We start from the raw sequence: 17436 nt of genomic DNA, 5'->3' as shown, positions 1-17436 counted from the left end.
TGCTCTCACTCTCTTACTGGTCACTGAAAGCTCAGCATGGCACCTCATGGCAAAGAACTCTGAGGATCTGAAAAAAAGAATTGTTGCTCTACATAAAGATGGCCTGGGCTAAACAAGATTGCCAAGACCCTGAAACTGAGCTGCAGCACGGTGGCCAAGACCATTCAGCAATTTAACAAGACAGTTTCCACTCAGAACAGGCCTCGCCAAGGTCAACCAAAGAGGTTGAGTGCACATGCTCAGCGTCATATCCAGAGGTTGTCTTTGGGAAATAGACGTATGAGTGCTGCCAGCATTGCTGCAAAGGTTGAAGGGGTGGGGGGTCAGCCTGTCAGTGCTCAGACCATATGCTGCACACTGCAGAAAATTGGTCTGCATGGCTGTCGTCCCAGAAGGAAGCCTCTTCTAAAGATGATGCACAAGAAAGCCTGCAAAGAGTTTGCTAAAGACAAGCAGACTAAGGACATGGATTACTGGAACCATGCCCTGTGGTCTGATGAGACCAAGATAAACTTATTTGGTGTTAAGCGTGTGTGGTGGCAACCAGGTGAGTACAAAGACAAGGTTGTCTTGTCTACAGTCAAGCATGGTGGGGGGAGTGTCATGGTCTGGGTCTGCATAAGTGCTGCCGGCACTGGGGAGCTACAGTTCATTGAGGGAACCATGAATGCCAACGTGTACTGTGACATACTGAAGCGGAGCATGATCCCCTCCCTTCGGAGACTGGGCTGCAGGGCAGTATTCCAACACAATAACAACCCCAAACACACCTCCAAGATGACTACTGCGCCTTGTTAAAGAAGATGAGGGTTGAGGTGATGGATTGGCCAAGCATGTCTCCAGACCTAAACCCTATTGAGCATCTGTGGGGCATCCTCAAACGGAAGGTGGAGGAGCTCAAGGTCTCTAACATCCACCAGCTCAGTGATGTCGTCATGGAGGAGTGGAAGAGAACTCCAGTGGCAACCTGTGAAGCTCTGGTGAACTCCATGCCCAATAATGGTGGCCACACAAAATATTGACACTTTGGTCCCAATTTGTACATTTTCACAGAGGTGTACTCACTTTTGTTGCCAGCGGTTTAGACATTAATGGCTGTGTGTTGAGTTATTTTGAGGGGACAACAAATTTACACTGTTATACAAGCTGTACACTCACTACTTTACATTGTAGTAAAGTGTCATTTCTTCAGTGTTGTCACATGAAAAGATTTAATAAAATATTTACAAAAATGTGAGGGGTGTACTCACTTTTGTGAGATACTGTATAGTAAGTTGTGCCACACACAAGACTGACCCATATCTATTTTGAAACTAGCAGGATTCTTCCCTCCCGGTTGTCACAGGACTCCTTCCTCAGGTCTGCAGTTTGTTTCTGATCTGACATTGATTTCTGTCCTGATTTTGACCTCATGGAGCACTTTTTGTTTTGTTTTGTGTAGCTGCAGTAGAGTCTGGCAGAGGTACAGAAAACAGGAGTGAATAAACATGCATAATACAAAATAAGCCAAGCAGTAACAATAAGAAATACACCTGTAGTAAACTATATCATTATGTATGATGACTCTTTATGTTACAAGGTTAAGCATGTATTTTTTTTTTTTGTGCTTTGGTATCCGTATTTTAAAATGTCTAAAAATGTTTTCTTTGCAGACAGGAGAGGAGCTGCCAGTTTCTCATTTGCAGTACGTTGCTTGGCCTGATCATGGTGTGCCTGATGAGTCATCTGATTTTCTGGAATTTGTTAATTGTGTAAGGCAAAAAAGAATCGAAAACCAAGCAATTCTTGTCCATTGCAGGTAATTATTTTATCTGTAGAAGGCATTTTGATAAAGAATGATATTCTGTATAGGGTAACTTTGGTTTTCTGTTAGGAAATGACTAACAAGATGAGTCATGTACCAAACACATATATAATAAATAAATAATCCTGTTGGCACAGGAATTTATCCTCTCATGCTCTACTCTTATGCTTAGGTACTTTATAAAAATCAGATATGTTTTAGCTTGAGTAATGCCTAGTGGCAGTAGATATAGAACAATTTGTATCAATTGTATGAAACACTACCACGCTGAATCTAGAAAGGCCCACTGGACAAAAAAATGTAACTGCTCTTCATGGGTTCAATTATGTTATTAAAAAATCTACTGTACCTAAACATTTTCTTTAGTTTACCTTTACATAAATTTCTGCACAGTGTAAATCAGTTGACAGGTTCTGTGCTGTGAGCCAATTAGCGCTCAATTTTAATGCATAGTACTGCCAGACATATTTTTAAGACTTTAAAGGTTAAGAACGAAATGCTTAGGCAGCTTAAAGGAAGACCTCTCTGCAGTGTGTGACCATACACCTTTATTGTGTTAGTAGCCAGGTAAAACAGGAAGCTGCAGAGTTGCAACCAAAAATTATGCCATCACTTTTCTGGCTATATAGTGTAGCAAGGATGTGTAAAAAAAAAAACTAGCTGAACAAAACTACCAAGATATTGGACGGCAGAATAGTTCACCTATACATAGTTAAGTGATGTATTTATTTGCGGGAAATTTCATTCTAAGAAGTATTATTTATCCCTGAGAGAAACGAATTGTGAAAGCAAAGTCTTTCACTAGTTAAAGGGCCTTTCCATCCAAAACGAATATTGAAACAGAGTTGGATATGGGCTTAACCTTTTGAGAGATTCAACTCACTACTACAAACCACATTAGATCCAACGTCCAAGAAGACCACTGATCACCTAAAAAAAATGAAAAGGGTACATAGACTAATGCATCTGTGGAACAAAAAAATCAAAAAGCAAAGAATTGCTATATTATAGAGACATTTTATAAATGTTAATTAATAATATCCTAAACAGTACCCTAAAAATTGTCCTTTTTTTGTCTGGAATTCCTCCTTTAAAAATAGGATTTTTATAACGGCTTACCTATAAAATCCTTTTCTTGGAGTACATTACGGGACACAGAGCCATAGTATTAACTATATGGTATATAGGCACCTTCAAGTGATGGACACTGGCACACCCAATACAGGAAGTTCACTGCCTATATAACCCCTCCTCCTACCAGGAGTACCTCGGTTTTTGTAGCAAAGCAATATACCTAAACCCCAGAAAGAAGGAAGGGACCTCTGTGTCCCGTGATGTACTCCAAGAAAAGGATTTTACAGGTAAGCTGTTATAAAAAACTTATTTTCTTTATCGTACATCATGGGACACAGAGCCATAGTATTAACTATATGGGACGTCCCATAGCAATGCTATTTGAGGGGAGGGAGACACAACCCATAGGGCATCTCCAGACTTGAGGACCTATACTGCTGCCTGCAACACACTGCGCCCAAAGGCAATATCTTCATGCCTTCTTACATCCACCTGATAAAACCTGGTGAATGTATGTACTGAAGACCAAGTTGCAGCCTTACAGATCTGAGCCATGGAGGCCTGGTGATGCACTGCCCAAGAAGCACTAACTGCTCTGGTCGAGTGCGCTTTGACTTGAAAAGGTGGAATCTTAACTTTTAAACCATAAGCCTGAATTATAACATGCCGAATCCACTTAGCGACAGTGGATTTTGACACTGCCTGTCCTTTCCTAGGGCCTTCTGGCAGCACAAATAAGACCTCAGTCTTCCGGATCTGAGCAGTCGTCTTTAAATAGACTTTGACTGCTCTCACCACATCAAGACAATGTAGTGACTTCTCTTCCCTAGAACATGGTTTTGGAAAAAACAATGGTAGGACAATATCTTGGTTCAGGTGAAAACTTGAGATCACTTTTGGCAGAAAACTTGGACAAAGACGCAACATGACTCTATCCTCGTGAATAATCAAATATGGCTCTTTACAAGAAAGAGCAGCCAATTCCGAAACCCTCCTTGCTGAGGATATAGCAACCAAGAACACTAACTTCCTTGTCAGAAGGACTAAGGGAATATGCTGTATCGGTTCAAATGGCTGTTTTTGTAACACTGACAAAACTAAGTTCAAGTCCCAAGGGTTCAAAGGAGGTCTGACTGGCCGATTAAGCCGCATCACCCCTTGCATAAAAACCCCGACCAAAGAATGCGAAGCAAGCGGCCTTTGAAATAAGACCGATAAAGATGAGATTTGGCCCTTAATAGTACTCAAGGCCAGCTTCATCTCTACCCCTAATTGTAGAAAGGCAAGAATTCTGCCTGTTATATTTCCGAGGGTGCCAACCCTTGGACTCGCACCAGGAAACATACGCCCTCCAGACGCTATAATATATAGTTCTGGAAGCTGGCTTCCTTGCATTAATCAAGCTTAAGATAACTAACCCGGATAGCCCACGTTTCTTCAGAATGTGGGTTTCAATAGCAAAGCCATTAAATTTAGAGTTTGTAAGGTAGGATGGAATATCGGCCCCTGTGAGAGTAGGTCTGGCTGTAGTGGAAGGGACCATGGATCCTCCACCACCATCTTTACGATTTCTGCATACTAGGACCTTCTGGGCCATGCTGGGGCTACCAGAATTATCGGCTTTCTTTCCAGCTCGATCCTGCAAAGAAGTCGTGGCAGCAACTGAATAGGGGGGAATGCATAAATCGGTGTGAACTGATCCCACGGGGTCACCAACGCATCTGTTCCGCATGCGAGTGCATCCCTTGTCCTGGACACAAAATTGACCAACTTCATGTTGAACCTGGACGCCAGAAGATCTACGTCCGGTGTCCCCCATTTCTGGCAAACAGCCCTAAAAATGTTGGGGTGAAGAGACCTTTCCCCCAGAGCAATTACTGGTGGCTTAAGAAGCCCGCCTGCCAATTCTCTACTTCTGGAATGAAAACTGAACATTCCTTTCTGCCCAAGTTAAGATATGGTTCACCTCCTTCTGTGCTGCGAGACTCTTGGTGCCCCCTTGGAGATTGATGTAAGCCACATCTGTGGCATTATCGGATTGGATCCTGACAGGACAAACCCGTAACCTGAATGCCCAGGCCTTCAGAGTCAGACCCACTGCCCAAATCTCTAGGATGTTGATGGGCAAGGTCCTTTCGGCTCTTGACCACTGTCTCTGGACAGTTGTCTTTTCTAACACTGCTCCCCAACCTGAAAGGCTGGCATCTGTCATTACCACCTTCCAGATAACAGGTCTAAAGGATTTTCCTTTCAGCAGATTCTGTATTACCAGGACAAAAAAGGGAGGGAGAATCTATGATCCGAAAGACTTTGCTTAATTCAGTATTGAAAATAACAGATGAGGGAAGTATCCTAGTAGCATCTGTATGTAGATGGAGCTAATTGTAAAACACCCATAGTGTCTAATTAAGGTGACTGGGTGTGTTCCTCTGAATTCGGGGCATATCACAAACAGAGGGGAACCCAAGGGGGAGGGACGGGATGGGTACCAGTACCACCCAGGGAAAAAGAATTTGTCAACAAGGAACCAGCAAATTAGCAAAAATATGAATAATTTATTATAGAAATTGAAAAATTCCACATATACACCAAACACAAAATCAAAAAATATGACATTAAGTGAACCAAAGACCACCACTAAGAAAATAAAATAGACAACGTTGTCTAAGAACAGAACAACACACAGATGGCCACCACTAAACACACACAAAAACGTCCAGCTTGATTAATAGATGGAGCATATCATAACAAAAAAGTCTCATGAGTGTCTCAACAAAATTGTTGGTCAAGGTTGGGAAGTAGGTGTGTGCAGCCGTATAATTAAGGAGAGTCCGCCTGTCACGGAACGCCCCACACTCCGCTTGAGTGCTTCCGTCATATACCACTTCCTCCCAGTCTGTATACAGATATCCCAACCTCTCTGAGCACAAACAAGGCGACACTTGCTTGTTGCTACAAAGAACTGACTTTATTCAGAACCAGAATACAGTCTTATATACACAGAAGATTACTCTAACAATACAAACGTAACCTAATTAACATGAGCTAATTATCTAATCCTTTATACAGCCTAGGTGACTGAGACATGACCTTTCGCCCAGACTTGTGGTCACCGAGCTTCACACAGTTATAGCAGTCGTCCCGTCTCCTACATTGTATAGAGGATAATGTCATTAGCTCATTCAATTAACATAAACACAGGTTGATGACACCAGTATCTCCTCACAGGATGTGTCCCAACAGAATGAATCCATTGAAAATCCAGGGCCCATAATCAAATGGCAACAGGCTTGCATACAGTCCTCTCCAACAGCCTCTGTTCTGGCTAGGTCTGTGACACCGCCTTACAGGATGCCAGTGACAGGCCTTGGATAAGCCTTATGGTGTGTCACGTGAGGATAGCTGGTTAAGGCACTGGCAGCTGAGTATGGTACAATGCTAGTGAGGTAGGTAGGTGGTAATGTAGAGACTGTGCATATATGAAACTATAGATATGCCTGCATCGGTTGTGGTCACAGCATCTAAACTGAACAGTAGGTGGGAGACATCTGTGTAGCTATAGTGACAGCAGTCACGATTGAACATGAACAGATACAGTCTCACCAATCCGGGGATACCGAGGTTCGGCAGGCAAGCAGATCATTTCAGTCCTACTTAGACCATCTAGGGTAGTGCGGAACAGCTGCATCCAGATCAGGCCAACTGAATAAGGCTTCGTAGATCTGTGTACTCAGTTTCCAGCAGACATAATGAGGAGCGGAGGCGTGTGAAGACGTGCCGCCTGAATGCGGCGTGAATCAGAGTCCGCTTCCTGGTTCCGTACAACAAAGCTTCATACAGAGGCGGACGGGATACCCAGGGCTGGTGGGTGGGTCTGTGTGTACGCTAGATGGAGCGTGATGGCGTCATGCTGACGCGTTTCATCCGTCACAGGGATTTCCTCAGAGCATGCGCCGTTGCCAGAGCGAACAACTTATATAGCCCTCCCACTTACAAACGTGGTTACATCAGCTATCTGTTGGCCTGGCAACAGCGTAACGAATTGACTGCCATTCAAACCGGAAGACAACAAACATTAAGTAAATAGATAGGACGGGCCGGTCCGTGGGTGCACCACCTCTATAAATTACAAAAACTACTATAAGAAAAAAATATAAATAGGGAGAAAGAAAAAGAAAGAAAAATTAGAATAAAGAAAGAAACAGTGCTGGAATAAGGAAATAGAAAGTATGATTAAAGAAAAGGAACGGGCATATATGTTTCTAAACAAATGTATTACATATATGGAGATAAGAAAGGGGGGGTAATAAATCTTAACGGGGAACTAAGGAGTGAGGAACACTGACAGGTTACACTCATTATTTAACACATGGGGGGACATACTGTCAAGGGTATATATTTCCTCAATTTCCATGGGGGAGATCCCACTGGGCTTACTGTCAAGGGTATCTACAGGTTAAATCTTCCCCTCAGAAGGGGTGACTTCGACAGAATTCTCTGCCAGAAAGAGAAAATGTGGATATATACCCTTGACAGTATGTCCCCCCATGGGTTAAATAATGAGTGTAACCTGTCAGTGTTCCTCACTCCTTAGTTCCCCGTTAAGATTTATTAACCCCCCTTTCTTATCTCCATATATGTAATACATTTGTTTAGAAACATATATGCCCGTTCCTTTTCTTTAATCCTACTTTCTATTTCCTTATTCCAGCACTGTTTCTTTCTTTATTCTAATTTTTCTTTCTTTTTCTTTCTCCCTATTTATATTTTTTTCTTATAATAGTTTTTGTAATTTATAGAGGTGGTGCACCCACGGACCGGCCCGTCCTATCTATTTACTTAATGTTTGTTGTCTTCCGGTTTGAATGGCAGTCTATTCGTTACGCTGTTGCCAGGCCAACAGATAGCTGATGTAACCACGTTTGTAAGTGGGAGGGCTATATAAGTTGTTCGCTCTGGCAACGGCGCATGCTCTGAGGAAATCCCTGTGACGGATGAAACGCATCAGCATGACGCCATCACGCTCCATCTAGCGTACACACAGACCCACCCACCAGCCCTGGGTATCCTGTCCGCCTCTGTATGAAGCTTTGTTGTACGGAACCAGGAAGCGGACGCTGATTCACTCCGCATTCAGGCGGCACGTCTTCACACGCCTCCGCTCCTCATTATGTCTGCTGGAAACTGAGTACACAGATCTACGAAGCCTTATTCAGTTGGCCTGATCTGGATGCAGCTGTTCCGCACTACCCTAGATGGTCTAAGTAGGACTGGAATGATCTGCATGCCTGCCGAACCTCGGTATCCCCGGATTGGTGAGACTGTATCTGTTCATGTTCAATCGTGACTGCTGTCACTATAGCTACACAGATGTCTCCCACCTACTGTTCAGTTTAGATGCTGTGACCACAACCGATGCAGGCATATCTATAGTTTCATATATGCACAGTCTCTACATTACCACCTACCTCACTAGCATTGTACCATACTCAGCTGCCAGTGCCTTAACCAGCTATCCTCACGTGACACACCATAAGGCTTATCCAAGGCCTGTCACTGGCATCCTGTAAGGCGGACTCTCCTTAATTATACGGCTGCACACACCTACTTCCCAGCCTTGACCAACAATTTTGTTGAGACACTCATGAGACTTTTTTGTTATGATATGCTCCATCTATTAATCAAGCTGGACGTTTTTGTGTGTGTTTAGTGGTGGCCATCTGTGTGTTGTTCTGTTCTTAGACAACGTTGTCTATTTTATTTTCTTAGTGGTGGTCTTTGGTTCACTTAATGTCATATTTTTTGATTTTGTGTTTGGTGTATATGTGGAATTTTTCAATTTCTATAATAAATTATTCATATTTTTGCTAATTTGCTGGTTCCTTGTTGACGAATTCTTTTTCCCTGAGTGGTACTGGTACCCATCCCGTCCCTCCCCCTTGGGTTCCCCTCTTTTTGAGATTCTGTATTACCAACCACCAACTGAGGCTTTGGGACACCCTTAGAGACAACCGCATTGGCAAGTCTAAAGCTTGAACCATTTTGTTCTAAGCAGACAGGATACCGTTTTGTAACAGTCTCGAATGGAACTGGGCATAGGGAACCGCTTTGAATGAAGCCACCATCTTTCCTAACAACCTAATGCAAAGGTGAATGGAGGGATCTCTTTCCGACCTGACCATGTGCACCAGCTCTCTTATAGCGTTGAACTTTGCCTGAGGCAAGAACACCTTTTTCTGGGCTGTGTCTATGATCACACCCAAGTACTCCAGTCTTTTTAGTGGTTTTAAGCAAGACTTCTCTAGATTGAGAATCCAACCTAGACTTTCCAGGTAACTGGTTGTAATGCGCACACTTTGCTCCAAACGAGTCACCGACTGGTCTATTAGCAATAGATCATCTAGGTACGCCAAGACTGTTATGTCCTGTGCCCTTAACCTGGCTAGAGGTGGGGCCAGAACTTTTGTAAACACCCGGGGTGCTGTAGCTATCCCGAAGGGCAAGGCTAAAAACTGAAAATGATGCTGTTCTACCTCAAACCACAGAAACCTTTGGTGAGCGGGAAATATAGAGATATGCAGATATGCATCCTGATGTCGATAGATGCCAGAAGTTCTCCTCCTTGAAACCACCGAGCTGATCGCATCCATGCGAAAAGAGCGGATCTTCAGGAACTGATTTAGATTCTTTAGATCTAGAATGGGTCTGACATCTGCATTTGGTTTTGGTACCGTAAAGAAGTTTGAATAAAACCCCATACCTTGCTCTTCTGTGTGGATTTGTATGATCACCCCCTGAGCCAGTAATCGGTCTAGTGCCCAAAACAGAGATTGCCTTTTCCCTGGATCTTTGGGAACGTTTGACCTCAGAAAACGAGACGGTGGAAACTCCCGAAATTCTAGTTTGTACCCTAGTGTTACCGTGGAGATGACCCATCTGTCCTGATAAAGGGGGAACGGGCGTGACACTTCATAATGAGGCTTTAGAATTCTGTTTAGCTGGTTTGCGGCCCCAGGACTTCTTTTGTGCCTGGGCCTTACCCTGAGGCTTTCCTCTAGACTCTGACGGCGGAGGCCATCGCCACTGCCTAGAGGCGGATGCCCCTGGCTCTGGTGAAAGAGTCTGCTTAAATGAAAGGCGTTTACTTCTTCTCTTAACTGGCAAAAGAGTACTTTTCCCACTTGGATACTTTTGGATGTATTTGTCCAAGTCATCCCCAAATATGCGATCCCCATGAAAAGGAAAACCAGTCAGGAGCCTTTTGCATGGTGCTTCGGCTGACCAATTTTTTAACCACAGGATCCTACGCATGTATACCAACACAAGTAAGAGGCGGGACGCCTGGTGAATAGAATCTTTAATGGTGTCTATGGTAAAACATAATGCTCTTGGTAGTTCAGCCAAATCCCAGGCTTGCTGTACAGGAACCTCCTTAAGGGCCTGTCTGAACTGGTCCTTTAGGGATTGACAGATGTCTATTGCAGTGACTGCAGGCCAAGTAACCGCACCTGCCAATGAAAAAGAGGATTTTAACAGAAATTTCAACCTTTTGTCTGTTGGACAAATTTAGAATTTGTGCATTGCCTACTGGACAAGTTAGACTTTTATTCACACTGGATATAGCAGCGTCAACTGCTGGTACATTCCATCTTTTGGTGAATTTCTCCTCCATGAGATAGAGTACTGTGAATCTCTTTGGAGGGAGAAAATGCTTATCCAGGTGATCCTATTCAGCATAAATAAGCTGTTCTAATAATGCGTGGACAGGAAACGCATGCCAAGGCTGTGAAGGTTTTAATGAACCCAGAGAAGAAACTGAACTTTCAGCTGACTCAGTTCGGGGCAGCTTGAAAGTAGAATGAACCATCTCCGTAAGAGATTGTACCAGAAATTTCTTAGATTGCGAGGCTGAAAAGGGTACATCCACCGTTGTTCCCTCTGCAGAGGAGCATTCGGTTTGTCTTTCTTCCTGATCGCCTGAGGGTAACCCCTCATCATCTACCCACTGTTCCCTAGGTAAAGGGTCTAAGGTGGGGGAGGGGGATCTACCATGCTTCCTATCACTTTGGATAGAGGATGCGATTAAAGCTGCTAATATTCCCTCTAGCCCCAACAGGGCAGAGGAAAAGGCATCTTCAGTCACGTATACAGGGGCTGAGATGTGAGAAGCAGCTGCACCACCAATTGGTTTCAATGTCACACCCTGGCTTGCCACATCTGGTATTTCAGGAGAAGATGGATGACAGTGTGGAGGCACACTAGGGGTGAATTTTTTGGTACCTTTTTTGAGGTCTTTGTGGTGTCCTTTTTGGCAGGCATAGTTCTAAGCACAAAAGCAGAGGCACTATTTAAATGCACTAATCGCTGAACAATAGTCTGACAGTATAATGTCTCTAATAAAAGTTCAGTCTAGTGCTGGGAAAAATGTCCTTTCCATATTGGAAATGCCCATTTGCAGCCCTTACGCACCCCACCGCTCCTGTGCCCCGAGTGGTCAGCCTGCTTGCTTCTCCTCGCTATACAGCCGAGGAGAGACTGCTCTAATATAATGTCTCCATCCTGCGCTTGTGCCATGCGTCTTCATGGATGCTACGTCCCACACACGGCATTGCGCTTAGGCTCCGCCCCCCTTTCATTTGAAAGTTCAAAACGTTCCTGCGCGGGCAGCCTTTGGGTCCCACAGACCCATCACGGGGGGAAGAGAGGCAGAGCCTACAAATGGCCCCTAGCAGGGAAAAAACTCTAGAGCCAAAAACAGGGACCTCCGCACCCCCTGCGGGAGGGGAAGTATTGCAATGGGAGCAGCAACAACTGTTGATTTCCCTAACCCTCTCGGTCACTCCAGGGGGGAGAAATGCGGAATGGCAGATCTCTTACCTACAGGAGGAATCCCCGCTGTGCAAGCTGCTGCTGATCCACACACAGACTGACACTGAGGTGAAGTGAAGACAACAAATTAAGGTATGTGCATATACTCCCTCTAGTGGAGATTTAAGGCATGACAACATTTTTCCCTAAGGAAGCAAAAAACATAGGTGGACTTTTACAGTTCCTAGGCTTCTTCCCTTACCTTATCCTCGCCGTAGGATACTGCTGATAACAGACAGATCCAACCTTTACCCATCACGGCGGGCTGCGTTTAGCAAACCTTCAAGTACCGAGTCCCCTTTTATTGGGGTTCCACTCCCTTGGACCTGTATTAGCACCCCGCCAGGAAAGACTTTAGGTAATGTAAGCATGACCAAAGCCCTGGGTCCCGGGGTCCAGCCCTACAAGGAGAGGCTTTACAGGCAAATCCTCGTTCTTCCCATACGAGGCCCGGGTACCATCCACTTTGGCCTCAGTGGCACTTTGGATGGATCTGGTCTGTGTAGGCTATTTAAATCCAGCAAGGATCCCTCCAGCGGAGCTCTTCAGAGCACATCTTCACTCGTGACCAACACCTTAGACACTGGCGAAAAAACTGAGGTACTCTTGGTAGGAGAAGGGGTTATATAGCGAGTGAACTTCCTGTATTGGGTGTGCCAGTGTCCATCACCTGAAGGTGCCTATATACCATATAGTTAATACTTTGGCTCTATGTCCTGTGATGTATCATGAAGAAAATAGCAGTGCACTTCCTGTTATGTGAGGATACTTAAGCACACCTGTGCATACAGCCCTGTAGCTGTATATCTTCTGTGGGAGTTTAAAGGATAGTTCACTTTAAAAAAAAAAAACAAAAAACGAATAAATGCACATTTTTTTTGCAGGTAAAAAAATGTGCATTTACTATTTTCTTTTTTTTTCTTTTTCCTTTTAGGAGCCTGGAAAGCATCGCACCAGCGATCAGCAGATCGCTGATTGTTGAACCTAGGGAAATAGTTTGTGAGCTGCTCAGGCTTTGAAGGGGTACTAGTCCTCAGTCCGCTGCTGTGAGTGCTGGCTGGGGAAGGAGCTTGTCCCAACTCCAGACCTCAGTATGTAGTGGAGCAGATGTCCCTGTAGCCACACATTGAAGCAGACCCACTAGTTATGGTGTATACACATATGTCAGCGCACAGGACATTAAATTACAAAATACTGGGGTTAATAATCATTTTAAAAAAATTAAAAAAAAAGGACAATTATCGGTAATGGCGTATAGATGAATACAACCACAAAACCAAGATGCTAGGGATAATGATAATAATAATTAAATTAGAAAATGTCCATGACAAGATAGTCTATATAGCTGGGAAGGTGATAGCATCTCTGAAGTGTAACCTGCGCTGAGGGCAAGGCTTTTCATATAGACGAAGTCAGCTCTATTGTAGAAGCAGGAGAAAAACACAAGAGAAAAGCGCCTCTGAGTGCAGGTATTTTATGAAGACACATAACAAGTAATCCACACTTACATGGAAGTAAAGGATGACAAGCCACGGGGAGGGAAGACTCCTGGATCAGTATATAATGTCCATAGCGTGGATGGGCAGTCCAGTGATCGAACTGAGGCAGCCGCGGTCACCCGCAAGGGAACCGGCCATCTGAGCTCGCCGTAGATCTTTGACAAACAGACAAACTGAGAAGCCGCTCGCTGGCGTGTGACGTCACCAGAGTATGGGATCTCCCATACTCATTCATACACAGTGCTCTGTGAATAAATGACGCGACCATGTTGGGGAGCCCTGCATGGCTGTGTTGTTTTCAAAAAGTGACAGCTAGGAACTTCTCCCCGTACTGCTGGAGAGAACGCAGCAGGGAGCATGTCGAATGCATGGATTCAACCTCGTGTAATAGGTCACATACAGTATCTCACAAAAGTGAGTACACCCCTCACATTTTTGTAAATATTTTATTATATCTTTTAATGCGACAACACTGAAGAAATTACACTTTGCTACAATGTAAGGTATTGAGTGTACAGCTTGTATAACAGTATAAATTTGCTGTCCCCTCAAAATAACGCAACACACAACCATTAATATCTAAACCACTGTCAACAAAAGTGAGTACACCCCCTAAGTGAAAATAACACATATTTACACTGTTATACAAGCTGTACACTCACTACTTTAGTAGAAAAGTATAATTTCTTCAGTGTTGTCACATGAAAAGATATAATTTATTTACAAAAATGTGAGGGGTGTACTCACTTTTGTGAGATACTGTATATGCACGTCACTTATCCTTTAAGGAGTCACTCGGGCAGCATAACAAAAAAAAGAGAAAGCTAATTCACCATAATTCTGGTGGAGTTGGAAAAGTATCCCTTAAGCCACACATCGGTGCAAGTCCTCCGTAAAGGAGTATGTAGCAGTCTCAGCCAGGGCCGCAACCAGGCCACACCCCACTGGTGGAGCGGACTCTGCTTTTTATATGTGAATATTTTTATTCATTTATATATGGTCATATGATTTTACACTATTGGTGGCTTGCTTTCTTTTTTTTTTTTTCTATGCTATTGTTTTGGAGTGATTTTATGCATATGGATTGTCCTACAGCACCACCTAATATCTGATTACTCATTAGAGGTCAGGCGTGTTGGTCAACACTTCTATTCTCAGAAGGTGGCAGCAGTGGGATATTCTTTTCATAGCTAAAGCATGGCGTAGATCTCCGCAGATACTGCAGTGATCTTTCGCCTGAAGTGGGAGCAGATACCTGGTTTAGACAGGTAGCTGCTTCCCCCTCCCCCCTGAAAAGTGCCAAATGACACCGGAGGGGGGGAGGAAACGGATCAGCGGAAGTTTCATTTCTGGATGGAACTTTAACACTGCTATTTGCATTTGGGAACACGTTCATGATATTGTTTGCTGAGTTAAAATATTTATTTGTACATGTAGTGAAGTTCCTTTTAAAGTGGTTGTAAAGGCAGAAGTTTTTTTTTTTTTCTCTTAATACATTCTATGCATTAAGATAAAAAGCCTTCTGCGTGCAGCAGCCCCCTAATACTTACCTGAGCCCATCTCAATCCAGCGATGTTGCACGAGACACTCGGCTGTCTGGGACTCTCCCTCCTAATTGGCTGAAACAGCAGCAACACGCCATTGGCTCCCACTACTGTCAATCAAAGTCAGTGAGCCAATGAGGAGAGAGAGGGGGCGGGACTGGGCCCAGTCTCCATGTCTGAATGGACACGGGGAGCTGCGGCTCAGTTTGGCTGCCCCCATAGCAAGCTGCTTGCTGTGGGGGCACTCAACAGTAGGGAGGGGCCAAGAGTGCTGAAGAGGGACCTGAGAAGATCAGGGCAAAACCACTGCACAGAGCAGGTAAGTATAACATGTTTGTTATTTAAAAAAAAACAAAAAAACGAGACTTTAGTATCATTTTAACTACTCCTAAAGCACCGTGCTTATATATTTTGTAAGCCAGAAAGTTTACCTTAAATTGTATCTTAATCCAAGGATAAATATTTTATAGTTTGCAGCTGTAAGTCCTTAGGTGTGGTGCTGAAGTAATTTTTCTGTTTTTAAGCTTTTGTAGGACACTTAATGTGATAGGATGGCAGTGTTGACTTACTATACTGTATCTTTGGATATAAATCTATTGTCACCCTAGGAAAGGAAGTATCTTAGGACTACAGAGCACCTCTTTCCCATAACACAAGACCACTTCCTGATGGTATTGTTTGAGATAACAATAATAAGCCTTCATCCGGTGCCCACACTGTTATGCCCCGTACACAAGGTCGGATTTTCCGACGGAAAATGTGTGATAGGACCTTGTTGTCGGAATTTCCAATCGTGTGTACTCAAATCCGACGCACAAAGTGCCACGCATGCTCAGAATAAATAAAGAGATGAAAGCTATTGGCTACTGCCCCGTTTATAGTCTCGACGCACGTGTTTTACGTCACTGCGTTCAGAATGTTCGGATTTTCCGACAACTTTGTGTGACCGTGTGTATGCAAGACAAGTTTGAGCCAACATCCGTCGGAAAAAATCCTAGGATTTTGTTGTCGGAATGTCCGATCAATGTCCGACCGTGTGTACGGGGCATTACAGGATCTCCTGGACAGTTAATTCACTTTAGAAACTTACGGAATCTTAAGGGCATGATTGATGTAGATTCTTTCACAGCTTTAATTAGCATGCTACTCAGACCCATGACAGAAAACACTATCTGGTAATTTATATATAACATGTTATTATATATGAAGATTTATTTTTTTTTCATCTGAAGACATTATCCTAACTATTGGCATGTGAGCTCAGCTCAGGCATATTGAACCTACAAAGTACCAAGTGGGATTTGTCACAGGTTATTAAGACAGTGATAATATTTGTAGATTCCTGCACCCCATGCAGATCTCCTAGCCCCACAATCTTCCCTCCAGGCTGCTTTGAGGACTATTGTAAATCATAAATTCCTGTGACTCACATCACATTCTCAATATTTTGAAATCCAAATTTTATTATGTCCTTTTTTCATTCCAACTAGGCTTAAAATAGCTAAGTACATGCATCTTTAACCACTTGCCGTCCACGCTGTAGCTGTCTTTCGGACAGCTTCATTTGCCGGGAGGGCGTCCCTGGACGTCCTCCCATGCTCGAGCGGCCTGCGCGGCCCTTGTAGGGTGCATGCGGCGTGCCCTGTGATCAGCGAGTCTGAGACTCGCCTGATCACAGATCTGAGTAAGGGGTCGATCCCGACCCCCTACCACGTGATCAGCTGTCAGCCAATGACAGCTGATCATGTGACCTAAACAGAGCCAGTAATCGGCTATTTTTTTTCCTCACGCAAAAAAAAGCCGATAGCCAGCGGCTGCGAGAGGGACATTGGTCCCGATCGTGGAGAGGATTCTGTGTCCACTAGCCTCACCTACCAGTGCCCACAGCACCACCTAACAGTGCCCACAGTACCACCCATCAGTGCCCACAGTGCTACCTATCAGTGCCCACAGTGTGTCATCACCAGTGCTGCCTATCAATATCACCTACCAGTGCCACCTACCGGTGTCCATCAGTGCCACCTACAAGTGCCCATCAGTGCCACCTATCAGTGACATCAGTGCCACCCACCAGTGCCACCCAGTGCCTTCTTATCAGTGCCCATCAATGTCGTCTTATCTGTGCCTATCAGTGCCGTCTTATCAGTGCCCATCAGTGTCGCCTTATCTGTGCCCATCACTGCAGCTCATCAGTGCCCATCACTGCAGCCTAAGCAGCGAATATCAATGAAGGAGAAAAATTACCGTTTGCAAAATTTTATAACAAACTATTAAACATTTTTTTTTCAAAAATTTTTGTCTTTTTTTGTTTATTTAGCAAAAAATAAAAACCCCAGTGGTGATTAAATACCACCAAAAGAAAGCTCCATTTGTGTGAAAAAAATGATAAAAATTTCATTTGAGTATGGTGGAGCATGACCGCGCAATTGTCATTCAAAGTGTGACAGCGCTGAAAGCTGAAAATTGGCCTGGTCAGGAGGGGGGTTTAAGTGCCCAGTAAGCAAGAGGTTAAAGTAGATGTCCACGCAACCACAGAAAAATTCATAGCTGACACACAATGAGCATTTGAAATCTATCTGTATTGTTCAAACTTGTCAAAAACCCTCCTTTGTACCTTATTTAGTTGCGAAATAGCGCCAGTGACGTG

General features: G+C 43.9%; 1 protein-coding gene across 4 annotated transcripts in view; it reads left to right on the top strand.

Annotated features, from left to right (window-relative positions):
- The window catches only part of PTPN3 (protein tyrosine phosphatase non-receptor type 3), a 366738-nt gene that overhangs the window by 295899 nt on the left and 53403 nt on the right, over positions 1 to 17436 (top strand). For all 4 annotated transcript variants that reach the window (XM_073630792.1, XM_073630794.1, XM_073630793.1 and 1 more), the window contains exon 25: positions 1653 to 1798. In XM_073630792.1, coding sequence (XP_073486893.1) covers positions 1653 to 1798 — 146 coding nt within the window. The remainder of the gene's footprint in view (positions 1 to 1652; positions 1799 to 17436) is intronic.

Source organism: Aquarana catesbeiana, linkage group LG05 (assembly GCF_042186555.1).
Source record: "Aquarana catesbeiana isolate 2022-GZ linkage group LG05, ASM4218655v1, whole genome shotgun sequence".
In the NCBI taxonomy this organism is placed as follows: Eukaryota; Metazoa; Chordata; class Amphibia; order Anura; family Ranidae; genus Aquarana; species Aquarana catesbeiana.
Note: the sequence above shows the minus strand (reverse complement) of the source record. Positions and strands in the feature narration are given on the sequence as shown.